General features: G+C 38.7%; 1 protein-coding gene across 1 annotated transcript in view; it reads right to left on the bottom strand.

Annotated features, from left to right (window-relative positions):
• Positions 1-10,877, bottom strand: part of LOC109702004 (cytochrome P450 3A9-like) — a 29,173-nt gene extending 18,296 nt beyond the window's left edge. The window contains exons 1-7 of the mRNA XM_020187445.2: positions 10,693-10,877; positions 8,490-8,583; positions 7,437-7,489; positions 5,680-5,779; positions 2,447-2,560; positions 2,104-2,192; positions 661-809 (exon numbers count right to left, since the gene is read on the bottom strand). Of these exons, the coding sequence (XP_020043034.2) occupies positions 661-809; positions 2,104-2,192; positions 2,447-2,560; positions 5,680-5,779; positions 7,437-7,489; positions 8,490-8,583; positions 10,693-10,763 (670 nt within the window). The 5' untranslated portion in view covers positions 10,764-10,877. The remainder of the gene's footprint in view (positions 1-660; positions 810-2,103; positions 2,193-2,446; positions 2,561-5,679; positions 5,780-7,436; positions 7,490-8,489; positions 8,584-10,692) is intronic.
• Between the last annotated feature and the right edge of the window lie 8,763 nt (positions 10,878-19,640).

Genomic DNA, 19,640 nt, shown 5'->3' with positions numbered 1-19,640 from the left:
GGAGGAATTACAACCTGTATCCATTATTGGTGAGAATTTAATATGGTGTGGGCATTACAGAAAATAGTTTAGAACTTAATTACTTAAACATAGAACTGCTATACCATTTAGCACTTCCACTTCTGAGAAGTTACCCCAAAATAACTGAGAGCAGGTGTTCCAACACAAACTTGTATAAGAATATTCACAGAAATACAATGGTCAAAGGATGGAAGAAATCCAAAATGCCCCCAGCTGATAAATGGGTAAACAAATGTGCTACATCTATACAGTGGAATATTATTCAGCCCTCAAAAATGAGGTACTGATCCATGCTTTACGGTTCAACCGACAAACCTTAGAAACATAATAATACAGAAGACAGAAATAAAGGCCACAGATTGTAGAATTTCATATATATAATCCATAATAGGCAAATCTATGCAGTTGGTATGTAAGGGATTGCTTAGGCATGAGGGAAGTAGAGGAGGAGCTAGTTAAAAGGGTTTCTGACTTGATGAAAATTTCAACTATTGACAGTGGTAATGTCTACACATATCTTTGAATGTAGTAAAAACATTGTGTTTTATAGGTTAAGTAGGTTACTTATATGTAAGTGAATTGTATCTCAGTGGACTGTTATTTAACAAGGGAAAGAGAGTGAAATGGTAGTTCACATACCTACTGAGAAGAGTATTGGGTCAAAGAAATCAAATTTTAAGAGTTTCTTGGTTTTCTCAACAAAAGGATCCTGTGGGTTGTTCAGAGAATCGACATTCACTCCAAATGAGGTGCCAGTGATCACGTCCATGCTGTAGGCCCCAAAGATGCTGAGTAGAGAGAGACATGGAGAATTAACACCTGCATCTCTTCCCAATTCTTCTGCAACACAGGCAGCGAGAAGAGTGGGGTCATTCACACACCAAGGCAAGACAGACAGAGTGCCAACGGTGTTAGAAATACTTAAGGATCATCTGACAAATCTATGCTCCTATCACATGCCCCCCGAGGTGTGCATCTGGTACCAGTGATGCAGCTGTTCTTGTCATGGGCGGCAGGGACACTAAGGTGAGTTAGACTCATCTCTAAGCTCAAGGAACTTGGAGAGACAGAGACTCATAACCAGACAAACTACAGCAGTGCGAATGGAGGGTGGGTGATAGCAGGTGTGCCATCACTGTGCTTAACAGGACAAAGGTCGAATAAGTGACTCTACCTAGGGGACTCAAAAAAGAGGACAGTTATCTAGGTATAGCCTAAGCACAGAGTGTGTGCCCAGAGCTGGTTCCTCCTTAGCTCATTACAGAGGAGCAACAACCTGTTTTGAGTAGCTGTAATATCACTCTTTCCCCATACCCACCGCCCCCACCCCCCCACCCCTGCTCAAGATCCTGACAAAGCTGCTCTTTCCCAACTCAAGAGGGGTGAGGTTGCTATGATGGTAGAATAATTTCTGTAGGCTGTAAAAATAAATAATATTCCTGGTAAGAACACAAAAATCTGTTCAAAATGGACTTGGGTGGATCCCATAGCTAAGTGACCATATGTCCTCCATGTATGAGCCCAGGGCAATAGCAGTTTACACCAATGTTTCATGAAAATTGAAAACATTCTAGCTTACACAATAAATGATATGATTTCCCTACCCACAGTCTCAAAGAGAAATGGTAGGAAGATTTAGTATTTCACTGGTAGTCTCAATAAACCCATTATAGATTTAAATTATTCTAAAGTTCCACATTGTAACTTTCCTGGTCCATATACCATCCCCATACATACTTGGTGTCTTGTCCTCACAATATTTCCTACCCTGTACACTCACAACTTTGGTGAGGTCATTTTTCTTCTTTCTAAACTATCTATTTTGTCTTACAGAATATCAAAAATGGCAGTTAAGGAGATGAAGTAATCACGACTCTTAGACAGAGGGAAGATGACCTTTTCATCCCAGCTTCTCTGCTTTCTCCTGGGAGCTTCCCTTCCTGTCTGCACCACTGCAGCTGTAACACACCTGCTTTTGTCTGATCCCTGGAGAATTCAACAGTGGGAATTTCAGCTCCATGGTGGGCAGCTGGAGGATTTCCCGACAGAGATCAGAACACCACAGGTGGCCCTGCTACTCACTCTTTCATGGTGACGGCATTGTCTTTCTCTGCTTTCATCCTCAAATTTTTCACCAGCATATCTGCATATTGGGTAATGATGGGTAACATCTGAGCACAAAACAAAATAACACACATAATTAAATGAGGATACTGCAATCCCAAAGGCCATGGCTTTCCCAAAGAAAGCATGTAAATTTTATTTATAGTGTCTTAGAATATCTCTTCTGGGATCTAAGGAGATGCCATCACTTTTTGGACATTCAAATTCAGACAACTGCTTAGATAAGGACTATATTCTTCATATCTACCTGTCCTGAAATCCATTCTCAGTTCCCAATTAAAAGTCTTTTTTATCTTATTACCTCCTTGAGTTTCCCACTGGTGAAGGTTGGAGACAGCAATGTTCGTATTCTCTTCCATTCTTCATCCTCAGATATGGAGACAGCTTTTTTCATAAATCCTATTGGTCCAAGAAACTGATTCCAAAGAAAATTAGAATTTGCCTTCCATAAGTTTTGAGATCTCCTTGTTTGAAAAAAAAATTGTTAAATCCCTTATTTAAAGAAATATTTAGTGACTGCCTAGACAGTGTCTGGTTTTATATGAAACACCAAACAAATATTTATCCCAAATGATTAGGCACCTGTGAGGGTGGAGGAGTGTAGAATTTTAGGTTCAAAACTTCTTTTAGAAAGAAATTTACCACTTGACTGAGGACCTGTTGCTCCAGGGATATCAACAGAACAAGAGCAAACACAACCATGAGGGCTGTGACAAATAAAAAGGGATTGGGACATAGTAGGTGGCCTTGTCCAACTGTAAGTTTCCTTATATCAGTTCCGTCTTTTCATGTATCTATTGAGTAAGCATGTTGATACAAGGATGCCTTCATTTGGTGATTTCAAAAGATAATAATGCTAAAAGGATTAGTATTCTAATTGTTATTCTGAGGAATCAACGTAATTCCTTATTCTCTCTTTTCTCCTAATTTTTTCTCCAAAGACAGATGAAAAGGAAAGATGGTTTTATTTCTCATCTTCAGACAGACTTGGGACCACATCCTTGAAATTTGTATCTATTATCTAAAAATAAAATTGCATAAAACCTATACTTGCAATCTTCATTCATAATAAAAACTGAGAAAACTAGGAAGACAGGAAAATTCCTCAACCTGATGAAGAGATTCAAAACAAGCCTTCAGCTAGCAACACCCTTTTAGGTGAAATATTGAGTGCTTTCATTCTAATGATAGGTAAAATTCAATAATGTCTTCTAAGTCAGACACAGAAAGACAAATAAAATACATCCTGAATGCAAAACAGTGATTTCTACAGATGGATCTGGATAGAAGGGAAGACCAGATAAAGGAAGGCTGAATTTGTTTAATGTATGATGTATGCATGTGCTGAAATATCATACAGAACCCCATTCATATGTACAATTAACACTAGTAATAATTTTTTTCTTACAGGTATAAGTTGTATAGAAAAATAGAAAAACATATCAGCTAAAATTAGGTTAAGTTGTAGAAGATTAAAATTGGCATCTTTCAAAAGCAAATGTCCACTCTTATCAACCTTCTACTGGAACTTTCAGCTACTGCAATAGGATAAGAAAAAAATAAATGAAAATGAGAAGTATGTAGTTGAAGAGAAAAACAATTCCCTGTTTTAGGTAAAATATTGTCAAGTTAGAGAATCTGCTGGTGCATATAAAAAACCCCTCTGGTATTTATGAGTCCAGCAAGTTTGTAGGATGCAAGGTCACACACAATAATCAGGCACATTTACAAGATAAATAAGGAATATATAAAAAACACCACAGACACACAATCCCTTTCACAATGGTTACAAAGAAAATTAAATGGTTGAAGGATGACTCTAATAAAACATGTGCAAGATCCATGTACTGAAAACTACAAAATGTTGATGAAGGAAATCAAAGAAAACCAAAGGAGTAGAAAGGCACACAGTGTTCATGGATCACAAGACTGAACATGCTGAGGACACTGTTTTTCTTCAGGCATCAATGACTTGATTTCAATTTCTATAACAGTATAGGCCAGGCACCAAAAGCTTATTCTGAATCAGTATGAAAGGTGGAATGATTCATTGCAAAGTAAATGAACTGGGAGGAAGGAAGCACTCTACATGACATGATTCAGTCTGTTGCTACAATAGCCAAGACCGTGTGGTATTGCAGGAGGGAAAGTCACAGGGATCAAATGGACATGAGAAACCTATCTGACCACATGGCCCCAGCCAATTCTCTTCTTCCTTTCTTGTTTTGGTGCTCCTTGGGTTTGAACTGTAGACCTTGTGCCATGTCCCTGGACCTTTTTGCTGCAGGTATTTTTCAGATAGGGTCTGGTGTATTTTTTTCTGTGTGATCACACTACTTATGCTTTCAGCATAGCTGGGAATCCAGACATGGATCACCACACCTGGCTTGTATGTTCAGATGGGGTCTTGGTGGTCTGGCCTTGAATTATGAACCAATTGATTCTCTGCATCCAGAGTAACTGAGGTTAGAGGTGTGAGTCACATACCATCTTTTTCCTTCCTCCCTCCCTCCCTCCTTCCCTCTCTCCCTCCCTTTCCTTCCTTCCTTTGTCCCTTCCCCTCTCCCTCCCTCCCTCCCTCCCTCCCTTGCTTCCTTCCTTCCATTTCTCAACATAATGAATTAAGCCATTGGACTGTCTCTCTCTGTTCTAATCTGGTATCATTCAACATCAGAACATTTTCCCAACTGATTTTTTTTGTTGTGCTGGGGGTGAACTGTGGCATTCACAAATATTCTTGCAACATATCAAATATATCACAGTTGAATTCATCTATCTAACATCCTCCTTTACTCCCTTTCCGCAAATGATTTTTGACAGGAATAACATGGTGTTTAAAGAACTGCAGAGTCACAGGTCAAAAAAAATGAAAGAAAAGAAGAACTTTGACCTGAACCTCATACATCAAACAACATTTAACACCAAATAGATCATAGACTTAAATGTAAAGTGCTTAAACTGTAAAAATTTTAAGAAAAATAAACAACAGTACAAGAGATATAAGGGACAAATTTTCAGACTTACTGCCAAAAGCACAGTCCAAATACAGGTGGATTGTCCACCTCCAAATGGAAGACTTTCTCTAATAAAAGACTCCCATTATGAGAGAAAGACAAGTTACATCTGGTGACTACAAAAGACTAACAAGGGGGAGCTTTATGGTGAAAGACCACTTCTGTATCATGACTGTACTGGGTATAGCAGACATGTGTGCACATGGTAAATTTGCAGGGAGCTACACACACACACACACACACACACACACACACACACACTACACACAATACACAAATGAGGGCACAAAAAATCGATGAACAGTGAAGAATGTCTGTGTATTGTATCAATTTCCTATTGCTAGAGTAAGAGGAACATACTGTTTCTATAGTTATACAAGATATTATCATTGGGTGAAGCAGAATAAAAGGTACGGGAAACCTGCCTGTACAATTTTAGGCAATTTCCTGTGAACTTCTAATTATTTGTGATAAAAATTGAGTAAATAAATATTTAAATATTTAAAAAATGGATGCCTACCCGCCGGTTTGTGAAGACAGAATAACATTCTTTCACAAACACCGTTTTGATCATATCTGTATCTGTGATAGCTAGCACAGGCTGTCGACCATCATATAACCTGTGTTGGAAAAACAGAGTTGATTAAAAAACCTAAAGGAGCTGGAATCACACCCAGAAATTCAGATTTTGTTCCTGGTGTTACATCATCCACACCCCAAGTCCACAATACACAGCAAGATGAGCTCCTAGTTCAAGTAGAGATTCTGAGCACAGAAGCCATTGGAGTGTTGACAAAATGAAGGTAATTAAGTAGGGAAAAGACACAAAGTAGCTCTTCATACAGATTATGACTAGATACCATTGGAACTTTTGTGGTGCATGCATATTGCATTAGCCATGGTTCTTTGCATGTTCAAAATATTGGATTATCAAAAGGGATATTAGGTCAGTTAAAAACTGAAGACAAGTACTTGATTGAGTGCTCAGAAGTGCTAACTGTTGCAAGGAGCAGTTGAGTTAGGATATGTAAGGCTCTCTCTGTGACTCTGTCACTAAATCACAAGGTCTTCATGAGTCATGTCAACTCACAGACCCTGTGGTTGGGCCTGTGGATTCTGAGGATTGGTTTGTAAGAGAAGAGAAAGAGATAAGAGGTGGCAAAGCCTCCTCTCACTCGCTCTTAGTGGAAAATGACTACTCCTCTTCCAATGGTCTCACCAAACCTCCCACAGCTCTGAACAGGAAGAGCTGCTTCAATGATCTGAGCCATCATTCAAGATTATAAACTGCATGGAGTCCACAGGGAACACAGCTGTGCAGCTATGACTTACATAAGTTCTTAAAGGGCAGTAGAACCAAGGAAAGAAAGAAAACCTGCATATAATTCCATTGAAAATTCTTGGCTGTAAAGCAAAAACGAAATGAAAGAAAAACTGCACCCATGCAGAGAAAGTACAAAAAGCTTAGCATTAATGATTTTCAATTTTGCTTACTATGTCTCCCAGACTTTCTTTCAGAAGTGCATGCTAAATACATTTTTTTTGCGGTACTGGGATTTAAACACAAGGCTTTGCACTTGCTTGTGGACATTTTCCTGCTTGAGCCATGTCTCCAGCCCTTTTTACTCTGCTTATGTGAAGATAGGGGCTTGATTTTTTGCCAAGATCAATTTGGACTGTGATTCTCTTCACTTCTTGCAATAGCTGGGGTGACAGGCATGCAATACAATGTCTAGCTTTTTCCTTTGTTGAGATGGGGTCTCACAAATTTTTTTGCTCAGGCTGACCTGGAACTGTAATTCTCCTGATCTCAGCTTCCCAAACAGCTAGGATTATAAGCACCAGCCACTGGCACCTTGCTTTTTAAACAGAAAATTTAAATACAGTTGTTTAGACTTGAAATAAAAAAGAAACTAGTGTAGGGGAAATATAATGATGAGCACACAATAAAAAGGTATCAAATGATGCATTTTATGTAATTAAAGTGGAAGGTAAGATGGAGAAGGAGAATAGCCAGATTCTTGACAAAAAATTAGACTCGTAGTCTCCCTGCTATCAATACCCACGGAAGAGTCATAAGATGCATCAGTCTTAGCCTAATTCTTGACTGTGGACCTCGACACTTGGTGACATGTGGGATCCTTGTAAGGAAAAGACTCCAGAAACTTCATAATACATGGCAGCTGAATCTGAATTGGTTCTGGGTTGATATCGTTCCAATGCAGTGGGTTTCTCATCCTAACAAGTCTCCCCAATGGGACTTTCCAGAATACTCACCCCCACATTTTTCCGTATTTCTTATAGCACTCTATGTCAAAATCTGCAAAACCCTGGGAAGAGAAACCATATGACATCCCATTATTATTCTAACGGTACTGATCCCATTTCTAACTGGGCCTCAAATGACTGAAATCCTGTGAGCTCAAGATTACTATTCCTTGCTAGAAGAATGACTTTCAACTCAGAGAGCTCAGAGGGGGAAAGAAGACACAATTCAGGAGATACTTGACAAAGAAATTTGCAGTCACTCTTGAGTTTTTTCCAGTATTTCAGTACACAACTCCTTACCCTTCTCTATGAAAAATAACTGACTCCTTATCTTCCTAAGGTGTGTTTGCTTCTGCTTCTGCTGTCTCTGAAATCCTGGAACCCTCTGAATTATTCCTTCCATTTGCCTATGATGAACCCAAATCTGAGGGATCATTTATTTAATGAGATCTCATGAATTCTGGTGGAACTAGGACATTGAGGTCACCAGTGACCTCTTTTAGTAATATAAGTCTCAGGCATGTTAATAAGTGACAAAGTGAGAGAGCAAGAGGAGACAAAGGGCACTTGCCTTCCAATGCTTTTAACTCAATGAGGAAATATGAGGAGATGCCACTTCTACACATAGCCCCCCACAAATTACTCGTTCTGAGATTTCACTTCTAAAACTAAAAAAGACATCTTCCTGGTGTTAAGTTTCAGTGGTGATGTTTTAACTGTACAAAAAAATAGATCCAGAGCTGTGCTATGATTAGAACTTTCTGGAATCTTCTCCAGTGGAAAAAAAAAGAAAATCCTCTTAGAAGCTCACAAAGTCTGACCATCAAGTTACCAACACAAGTGCTGACATGCTAGAGATCTGAGTTCATCAGCTGATGAAACCTGATGCTTCTGGCATTGGAAACAGAGCCCTGCAGCAAACCTGGTTATGCTCTGTCTGGGTGAGGGCCAAGAAGTCTCTGAAAGTTTGAAACCTCAGAACTTCCTCCCAAAGAGCAGCATTTTTACTGAGGGAACTAAGCAACCCTACAAAGCAAAATAAAGGTCTCAAATAACACTCACCTTGCGGTAACCAAGAATAGTTCCCAGAAAAGGCAGAGGTTTGGGGCCAGGGATTCCCAACTTCTTAAACAGTCCATGTGAATGGGTCCCATATCTATAAATATGAGAAAATCAAGTCATAGAGATCATCAGTACCCTCTTTCTCTCGTCTCTCCCTCCCTCTGTTCTCCGCTCCTTCCTTCCCAACATACAAAGGGAGGCTGCCAGTCACTAACACAGGAAATGGGATGGCTGAGGCAGGTAGATAAAGTGTAGTCAATAAATAAAGCAGTATCTATAATTAATTTTCCTCCTCCACTCCTCTCCCATGTTCACTGAGACCCCGAAAGTCACAAACATTAGCTAAAGGCAGCTGAAGTCTTCAGCTCCCAATTCTAGAGTGGGTAGTTGGTAAATGTTCCCAAACTTGAGTTTGAGTGTGCCTGTGAGATTTAGGCTAGAATTCTTCCAGGTCATTTCATTTAGGAAATGTGTCACCTTAGGAAGGTGATTTGAGGCCAACACATCTTCCCCCAGTGACCTTCAGCAGTTTCCCGTACCCATAAGTATCTCTAGGAGTTCTTCCCTGAAGGGAGAAAAATATTTTGTTCTAATTCCCACCTTGGAGTACTTTATTTCATCACTGGCCCGCCCTCTTCCTTACTCACGTATGTTGAGACATTAAGATGGCCTGCTGGACAGGTATATCAAAACAGATGAATTAAAGTCACCTGCCCAGCAGGTGTATTTTCACATATATATGCAATCCATGTCATACAAGTGCATACATAACTTCAAACCCATGTTATGTCATCACTCTAAAATGAGCTCATTCTAATCATGTCTGTTTGAAATACTGAAACCAGCAGCCCTATTTTCACTTTTCAGAGGGATGATATTGGGCGTATCTCAAAGAAATTCTAGGATTGAATAGAATGAAAATAAGCAATTTCAATTAATTCCAAAATATTATGCGATGTAAACATTAACTCAAGAGTGTATTTACTATTTTCACATCATTGTGAACTTCAGATAGAAGCTGACATGTGAAGAGCATATTGACTCCACAGTAAAAAACAAAACTCCCCCCTCCACCTGCTCACAGTGCCAGGAATCTGACAATTTTATTTTTGCAGCACTGGGGTTTTCAAGTCAAGGCCTTGTCTTTACTAGACTAGTGATCTACCTCTTGTTGACCCATATTTCCTTCCCTTTTATCTTTTAGGTTTTGTTTTCAGATAGGGTCTTGTGCTTTTTCCTTGGGCTGGCCTCAGACCATGATCCTCCTACCTATGCCTCCCTTCTATCTGTGATTAAAGGCATGATCAACAATACCCAGCTTGTTTTTTAAGATAGAGTTCCACTAAGTTTTGTACAGGTTGGCCTTGAACCTTGATCATCCTGATTCTGTGTCTAAAGTAGCTGGGATTACAGGTGTGAGCTACCATGCCCTTTTCTTTTACATGGTTTTGATTTCTGCCTCAGAGTGGAGCTTAGAGGGAAATTGTTTTGGGGCCCCCGCCTTTTGAGGCTGCCAGTAGATTTCATATCAGGGAAGAAATAATTCTCTATAGTGATGTTTAGAGTGGGAGGGAAAAGATGAGAAACAGAATAAAAATTCAAAACTTTTATCAAAATTCCTTGCTCCTAATAGTAATGACTTAAAGTAGAATAGTTCTGCACATTATTGGATAAAGGAATTCAGTTATAGGAGTGAGGGGAGCTCTGGGGAAGAATAACAGAACAAAGGGTAGAGTGGGATGTGAAACTACCATAAACTCTGGGTGCACTAGGTGCATTGTGTAAATGATGCTGAGGGTGAGAGGGCAGTAGCAGAGTTCACCTGTGTCCATAGGGTTCAACCTTTCTACATGGTCTTGCAGCAGACACAGAACACAGAGGCAAAGATAATACACAAAAACTAATGAAGACCCCTGTCACCCCCGGGATTCCTGAAATCTTGCTGCGTGTGCACCCCAATGTACACATGATCTCCGTAAATCCTCCTAGACATAGAAATTGGATGTTTTATGGGAGGTGAATGCTTACTAACTCCTTCATGGATAAGGTCAATAATAAGTCCTTATATTTTGTAGCATGCAACTCTTAAGCAATTTCCTGTTCGTTTTCTTTTTAGATCTTCCAAATAGATAATAAATAGAGCATATTAGTTCTCACCCCAAGTCCAAGGTGACAGAGATCAAGAACTTAGACAGCTACTTACAGATAGAGGAGCACCAGGCTGGTAGCTAGGAGGATCCAGGTTTCTATGGAAAAGTTCGGGATCAAGTCCATGCTCACTTTCCTGCAGCAATTCTCTCCTATGAGTTTGCTTTCAGCTGTGGCCTTTGCTCTTTGGGGAGCTGTAACTACTGAGCTTCCTTTCTCCCCCCAACTGTGACTCCGTGAGCCCAGCCTGCTGTTTTTATGTGCTGAGAAAGGAGGTGGGGCTGAATGTACAGCCAGTAGGAAAGCTACCTGTGTGCCACCCACAGTGTATGAGTCAGATGTCCTCTCCACCTTGCCAATTGGCAAGGACTCCTGGATACACATACTCTGATCTTTGAATACACATTTTATAGACATATCAATAAGTAATGCAATAATTGTTACTATGGCCAAAAGTTATTGCTTCTTATCAAAAATTCAAGTGAAGCCAATGGATTTAAATCTCCTCTAATCTGTCTTTGTCTGCAGGGTATTAGTATTCTAAAATATGTGTAACGCTCCCAAATGGGATACATCTGTAGATAACTACTGATATAGATTTTCTGCTTAGAATGTACCCATGATCTGATTTTTTGATGAATGGCTGATTGCACAGTAGGTGGAAGAGAAGACTCTAGGACCTGGTTTAGAGTCATACTAGAAAGAGCAGTTGTCACTTGTGAGCTCTGTACCACATTCCTGATGGGAGAAATACTGTGACTGGTTCTATGGTAATTACACTTTCTCATTATCTTAATTCAGATGCATGTTCTATGTCTCCTTAGCTTGAAAAACTAGAGGATTAGGTGACAAAAATCTTAAAGTTCCTACAACAGAGAAGAAATAGAAGACATTTAAGCTGTGCTTATGCATTTCCTTGTTTTCTATTGTCCACAATTCTGCAGAAACTGACACTCACCCTTCACCAGCTCTTCCCATACCTCTGGATGTAAATTCCCAGGCTCTCCCAACTATTATAGTTTGGGTATAAACAATGCCCCCAACCAAAACTCTTTGTTCAGGCTTGATCCTTAGCTGGTAGTGTTGTTGAGATGTGGTTGAATCATGAAGGCAGTAATTACAGCAGTGGATAAACCCATCATTGAGTTCATAGCTGAAAGGGTATAAGAAGTAGAGCCTTGTTGGAGGCAGTAGTTAGGTTCATGCCTTTGATAGGTATATCTTGTTCCCGGGCTCTCTCTTTCTCCCACCCTCCCTCAGTCCTTCATTTTCTCTCTCTCTCTCTCTCTCTCTCTCTCTCTCTCTCTCTCTCTCTCTCTCTCCTTCCTTCCTGACCACCATGAGATGAGATGAGAAGCTTTGCTCCATTCCATGCCATAATGTTTCAATCTTGCCTCAGGCCCACAATGGAGCCAAATATGAATTAAAATCTCTGAACCCATGAGCCAAAAGTCTCTTAAGTTGTTTAGTAATTTGTCACAATGATGAAAATCAGAGTGTGCCACTTTTGCTGATAGCTTTCATCAATAGGCAAGCTGCTGTTGTAAAGTGCAAAACATGGATACACCTATTTATTCATGCTTAATTCAGGTGTAGGTATTGTGATGGATGTACACTGGGAGCCACACAGTTCTGTTTTTCAAGGGAAACCTCCCAGTGGAGTGAGAGATTAAAAAATGTGTTTGGTCATTGCTTGTGGCACACTTATAGACTCTCCATTATGAAGGAATGCTACAGGGTGGTAAATAAGGAAAGAAATGGCAGGAGGTCTGAATATCAATAAAAGACAGAGATAGTAAGCTGGGGACAATACACAGGGAAAGTGGTACTTAAATTCCAAGGAATTCTATTGCATTCCTATCACCTTTCGTTCACTTCACTGTGCATTGTCAAATAGGTTCATGCTACCACATGAAGTTTATAGATGTAGAAACTGAGGATCAGTGACTGCAAGTGGCTTTGCAATAGATGACTTTTAAAAAACACAACAAAATATTGTTTATGAAGTTAATCAAAAGGAAGACTGAGAATTGCTCTGGTATACCAATATTCAACACACACAGTAGAAAATAGGTAAAAGACAGAAATAGTCAATTTAGTTGGGATTCTGGTTGCTACATCTGATCACTCACCCAGCATTTCCTTCAGGTGTCTTCTAAAACTAAGAGCTATCACATGTCATCTCAGCATGCAGAACAAGAGGCAAGTCATGCCAACATGAAGGCATTGTGTAGGATCTCTGTCTATACTCATAAGCCCAGAGATGGATGGAATGCATTCAAACAGGATAAGACTACATTGTTTCCAATAACTATTGGGTCATCCAAACCAAAGCCTTTTTTGGACTGTTTAGCTATAAAACCTCTGTGGAACTAAGTTACCTCATCTTACTCCAAAGTGCATATTTGGATAAAATAATGTCATAACTAAGGCTAATATGACCTTCCACCTGTCCTAGCCCCCTCCAAGCCTAGTTTAATCAGTTGGGATTTATACCAATAAAGACAGTCTGGTCATTCCTTGAGACTAAAACAGAACTAGGACCATTTCCTGACCAATGGAAAAGATCTTGCTCTATAAAGGACCATAAAAGGAGAGATGTTTGGGTGAACTTAATTTCTTATAAGGTATTTACATACGAAGAGCTGTAGTGTATGTGTGTAGGAAGACACTATGTGCCAGAAGAATATTCCAGTCACCTCTGTTCTGTCATGTGTTCAGACATCTATTGAAGGAGCCATGTGACTTTAAAGGTCTGTTACAGAGATGACTAATAGCCATACAATATTCTGGTTGCAGATGGACACATAAAAGGTGATAATTATAGTACATTAGGATAAAATTAATCAAACAGGTATTAGAAACATACAGTCCATATTAATATCCAGTGGCTTATCTTCTTTTACAGTCTCCCTAACAATAGGTTAAAGTTCAATCTCAGATCACATCCAGGGATGCATTAGACTCAGATATCACTATAATTGGACTGTTGATCCACATACTCTTTGATGTAAGGATCACAGTCGGATATTTCTGTACATTTATATTGTTATCCCAAGTGGTTCCCCTTTGGAAAGCCTGTCCTGACTGCTACTGACTGAGAGAATTGCTCTAAGTGTGTGTGGGAAGCATTGCTCTGGAATGGTCTGCACAGTAAATTCAAAATTTACAGCTCACAACCTTGAATTATGTAAAGAAAATGAAAGCAAGACTGTCTAACTCAGCTAAGTGTCCATTCTTCTCATTTGTGTAAAATTTGGTCTTGCAAATTTTGGGGATAGCTGGTGAAAGCTGGGGGATGGAAGAGTCCAATTATTCTGTTAATCACAGTTGGATTAGTGTGGAGAGTGTCAGGTCCCACACATTGAGGTGGGGTCCTCACCTCAATGTCATTGTATGTGTGCTTGACTTTATGCTTCCTGTGTTCAGGACATCATCTAGCACTAAAAACAAGAGGATCTGAATCTTTGGGCTCATGAAGTCAGTGAAGTCAATAGGGTAGAAGAACACTAAGCAGATAAGCACATAAAGAAACAAGGAGTTATAAATTGGGAAATGTTTTGAAATAAAAGAACACAGTAGGTTCCAAGATGGCAAATTAGAGACAGCCACCACATTCCTGCATCTCCATAGCTCTGAACTAAAACTTTATATATCTGGCTACAATAAATGGGAAGTTACTAGAGAACATAAGAATTACTGAAATTTAGAGTTATAAAAGAAACAAAGGGAAATTTTCCTCAGTTAGAACCTGGAGCTCTTTTGTGCTCTAAGACCTCTGTCCAACTAGCTGAAGGAATAGGCAATCACTGAAGACCTCTGTCCTGGACTACTCCATCCATAGACCTCTTTTCCTTCCCCATGGCCCTATCTGTGCTGGACAATACATTACAAATAGATCATTGGACTGGTGGTCTAGCTGGGAGATGACAACTTCATTGATGAAGCTAGAACTACTTGGTACCCCTGAATCCCCCACCCAGGGGAAGCCACAGGCACCGGCCAAGCTGCACACAGATTCCACACCCCCTATCTGCTGAAATGCCTGCCTGTATCCATATCACTCTCTACCAGAACATCAAATTACATTTCTTGAGATGAAATGTTCAATAAACCAAACAGAAAGTTAGTTGAAAATCTCACTAATAAACTTGGTCAAGTTGAACATAGACTACTAATTAGGACATTCAGGTAAACAAACAATAATAAGGCATGAAAGACATCTTGCACACCATTAAATGACAAGAATATAGATTATGGGCAGAAAAGAGGAAAAGCTGCAATCTAAAGGCATAGAACACATATTCAATAAAATAGCAGAAAATTTCACTAATCTTGAGAAAGAGATGGTCATACATTTTAGAATTCTTTTAGGAAAACAGACAATATTAGAAAAGAACTTCTACTCATCATATAACAGTTTCAAAAGTCGAGCATACTGAACAAGGAAAGAATATTAACAGCTGTAAGAGAGAAGTACCAAGTCATATAAAGGCAAACCCATCAGAATAGCAGCAGATTTATCAACAGAATTTATAAAAACCAAGAGGACATTGGAAAAGGTGTTCCAAATCCTCAAAGAAAACAACTGCCAACCTACATTACTGTATCCTGCAAAGTTATCCTTCACAATTAAAAGAGGAATAAAAACCTTCCATGAAAAATAAAAGTAAAGGAATTCATGACCACTGAGAAAGCACTGTAAAGACACTTAAAGGGATTCTATATACAGACAAAGATGGTAAAAACAAGTATGAAACTATTGGATAGAATGAAGTTCATGAGACAAATAGACAAGAAAATGAAGATTAGGAAATAGTTAAACAGTAGAAAACAGAACAACATGGCAGTAATTACTACACAGATTTCAATAATAACTGGATATTAATGGTCTCAACTCTCTAATCAAAAGGCACAGACTGGTGGATTGGATTAAAAAACAAGACGCAACAATTTGTGGCCTACCAGAAATGTACAGAAATGTACCAAGACAAAGAGAGGCTTCAAATTACATATAAAATGAAAATATTCCAAGCAAATGGAGCCTGAAGGCAAACAGAACTGGCTATATTCATATATGACAAAACAGATGTCAAACCAAAACTAGAAAAAAGATCACTTCATACTGACAAAGGAACCAATATCTCAAGTAGAAATCATTGTAATCATGTTCATACCAAATCCAATTTCAATGCACTTTTTTCATAAAAGAAACACTACTGAACACAAAAACACAGATAGACCACAACACTGTAGTAGTGGGTGAACTCAATAACTTATTGTCATAAATAGATAGGCCATCCAGACAAAAACATCAACAAGGAAACTTCAGAATTAAATAACACTATAGATCAAATGGATTTGACAGACATCTACAGAATATTTCTCCAACAGGCATAGAATATACATTCTCAGAAGCTCATCAACTTTCTCCAAAATAGGCCATATTTTAGTATATAAGGCAACTCTTAAAAATATAGGAAAATTGAAATAATTTATGTTAATTATCTGACCATAATGGAATAAACCCAGAAACTAATAGTAAGATAAATTACAGGAAATATATAAACACATAGAATAGTACACTTTTGAATGATCATCAGAGAAATGAGGAAAATGAAAAAATTCTTAGAAGCAAATTCAAATGAAAACACAACTTATCCAAAACTTTAGGATACAGAAAAGGCAGTGGGAAGAAGAAAGTCTGCAGCTGTGAGTGCTACATTAAGAAATCAAGCAGGCATGGTAGCTTATGTCTGTTATCCCAGCTACTTGGCAGGCAGAGATTGATAGGGTCACAGTCAAGGCTAATCCAGGTGAAAAGTTTGCAAGACTCGCATCACATTCATTAAGCTATGGATGATATGCGCTGGTGATCCTAGGTACACAGGAGGCCATAAAAAGGAGGATTGCCATCTGAGGCTTCCCCTTGGCAAAAATGTGAGAACTTGTCCACTCAAAAAATAGCTGAAGTAGAGAAGGATTTGGGGAATGACTCAAGTGGTAGAACACTGGCCTTGAAAGTGAGAGATTCCAAGTTCAAACCCCAGTACCATCACCATCCCCTAGAAACCAGAGATAAATAAAATGATCTAATGATTCACCTAAATTTCTAGAAAAACAAATACAAGTAAAGTCCAATTTCAGTAGAGAGGGATAATAAAGATGAGGGCATAAATTAATGAAATATTAACTAACAAACACTACAAAGAATCAATGAATATGAGAAAAATCTTATCCAGCTGTTCATCGAAATGGGATCAATATCTAGAATATATAACAAACTCCAGAAACTAAACACAAAAGAACAGATAACTCAACTAATAAATGGGCAAATGAATTGAATGGACAATTCACAAAAGAAGTAAAAATGGCCAATGAAGAAATATTCAACATCAGTAACCATAGAGGATATGCAAGTAAAAATGACATTGAGATTCCACTCACCATAGTCAGATTGACTATTAAGAAAATAAACAATTACAAGTACTGGTGAGGATTTCTTATATACTGTTGGTGGGAATGTAAATTAGCGCAGCCACTATGGAAACCAGTAGGTTGATTCATTAAAAAAAAAAACAAAACTAAAGATTCAACTTCTATAGGATCCTGTAACAGCACTCTGGGCTTATATCTGAAGGAATGTAATTCAACATACAGTTAAGATGCCTGTATACACATGTTTATGGAAGCACTCTTCATAACAACAAAAATATGTCATCAGCTTAGGAGCCCACCAACAAGTGAACGGCTAAGGAAAATGTGAAATGTGTTATCTATACACAATGGAGTATTATTCAGCCATAAAGTTGAATGAAATTTGGTCATTTGTAGAAAAATGGGAGGAGATGGAGAGCCTCATCTTAAGCACAATAAGCCAGATTCAGAAAGACAAATGTTGAATGTTTTCCATAATTTGCAGAATCTATACCTAAAACACCAACACAAAACAAAAATAAGGGCATCAGTATAAAAGAGGGATTGTTTTCTTGGTTGGGGGATAACCAGAAAGAAAACCAAGGGGGTAGGGTGATAAGAAGGTGAACATGATCAAATTATATGTATTTATAAATTAGAATAATGAAACATTAAACAATTTAAAAAGGGAGCAGAGAGAATAATAGAGAGGGTGAATATGATCAAATACATTATACGTCCGTATAGAAAATGACAATAAACCCTATTGCATGATTGAAATAAATAAAAATTTAAAATAAAAAAATAATAAATAGCTCCTCATTGCAGTTCTCAGGATGATTTGACACAGTTGATACTTCCTTTTTTCCATTAACTCCATGTTAATGGAGTTAACAAAATATACAAAATATACAAAAGCAGAATCAACAGAACTTAAGGAGGGAGAAATGTGAGAACTTGGTCATGCCTGGGCCGGTTTCCTCCTCTGGCCATTAGTGAATTGATCAAAATTGACCTAAGACTGTGTTCCTTCTTCCAATCACAAAGCCCATTCAGTATTGCTTCTCTCTCCACCTCTCGGTCCCTCTTGAATTTTCAAAGACATCACCTCCCCTTATTCTCCATATCTTTTATATTATTTGTGGCCTTCCAACCCAGCTAGTAACCAAGACTTCCTGAGGACTGAATGGTGTACAAAGATGGAACAGGGTAGACCTGAAATAAGACACCTACCACAGAGGATGTGACTTCTAAATTCTGGAGTAGACTCCCAGGCGGAACTGCAGATAAAGGGACACACACACACACACACACACACACACACACGAACTGAAACATGGAAAAAGACAGAATTTACCTCAAGCAAAAAACTGATAATATTTTTCATTCTCAGGAACTCACCTTCCTTAATTTACACGATGTGTAATCTACATGACAACTCTATGTCATGAACTATATTTTCCACATGAGCAAGCTAAACTCCAGAAAGGTTAACTGACCCATTTAATGTTACACATCTAATCAGTAGCTGAAAAAAAACTCAAATTTAGATCATATGGGCATTAATCTCTAATATAGATTTGGCTTTACCAAGGCTACACAGGATGAGTCAGGGAATGGACACCAAAGCCCAGATCTCTCAATGGGTAGTGACCAGAGTTCTGTCCTCCAATATAGATACAAGGTAGGACCCTAGTTTTCGTATTGATGAGGGCTTGAGTAACATGGAGGGTTATCCCTAATATACTTCTTGCCCAGATATAAAATGGGAATTAGTATGATATTTCCCTATATGCATATATTGTAAGTTGATCATATCCACCCATGCTTCTTCTACCTTCATCCCCTTCTTTTCCCTCCATACCCTTCTCAGTCTCTACTAGTCTCATTTCTTGGTTGCTATGATTTGGATATGTTATACCCCCAAATGCTCATGTGTTTAAGGCTTGGTCCCCAATGCTGCTGAAGTCAAAGGCAGGACCTTTAGGAGATAATTGGATCATGAGGGCTCTTGCCTAACCGATGGATTAATTCACTCTTGGTCCTAGCTTAGTTGGCTGTTGGGAGGTTGATAGAACCTTTACAAGGTAATGCCTAATTGTATTATTGTAGTCTTTGGCCAATTGGGAAAGACACTGAGCGATCCCAACAGACCATGTCTGGCCACTTGCTCTAAACCAAGTGGCAAAAGTAATGGTGGAGAAGTGAATAATTTATTTAGTATAGTCATACTGGAAGGGTCTAGAAGGGCAGGCAAGCATTCTAAGTCCTCTTTGAGGCACTAACAAGATGTTTGGATTAACATAGGGAAGAAAGAAAAGTAGGGGTTCAGAAGCAAGAATAGTTAAGCAGTGTTGGTCAAACTGTGGTGTGTTTGACTATCCTCTCACAAATTTTGGTGGCCTGGAACACAATACTATAAAACCTAGTGATTGAAAAGATGTTGAAAATATCTCTTTTACTCTCATCTTGGTATCGTCAGCTTAAAGGGGGAGGATTACTAGTTTCACGTTAACACTTCCTAAGTGATTAATGTGTATGTGCACAGTTGAACAGAAATGTGATCAGAAGTTAAGATGGCAAAGG

Source organism: Castor canadensis, chromosome 6 (genome assembly GCF_047511655.1).
Source record: "Castor canadensis chromosome 6, mCasCan1.hap1v2, whole genome shotgun sequence".
NCBI lineage: Eukaryota > Metazoa > Chordata > Mammalia > Rodentia > Castoridae > Castor > Castor canadensis.
The sequence above is the reverse complement of the archived record's forward strand: the minus strand, read 5'-3'. Positions and strand labels throughout refer to the sequence as shown.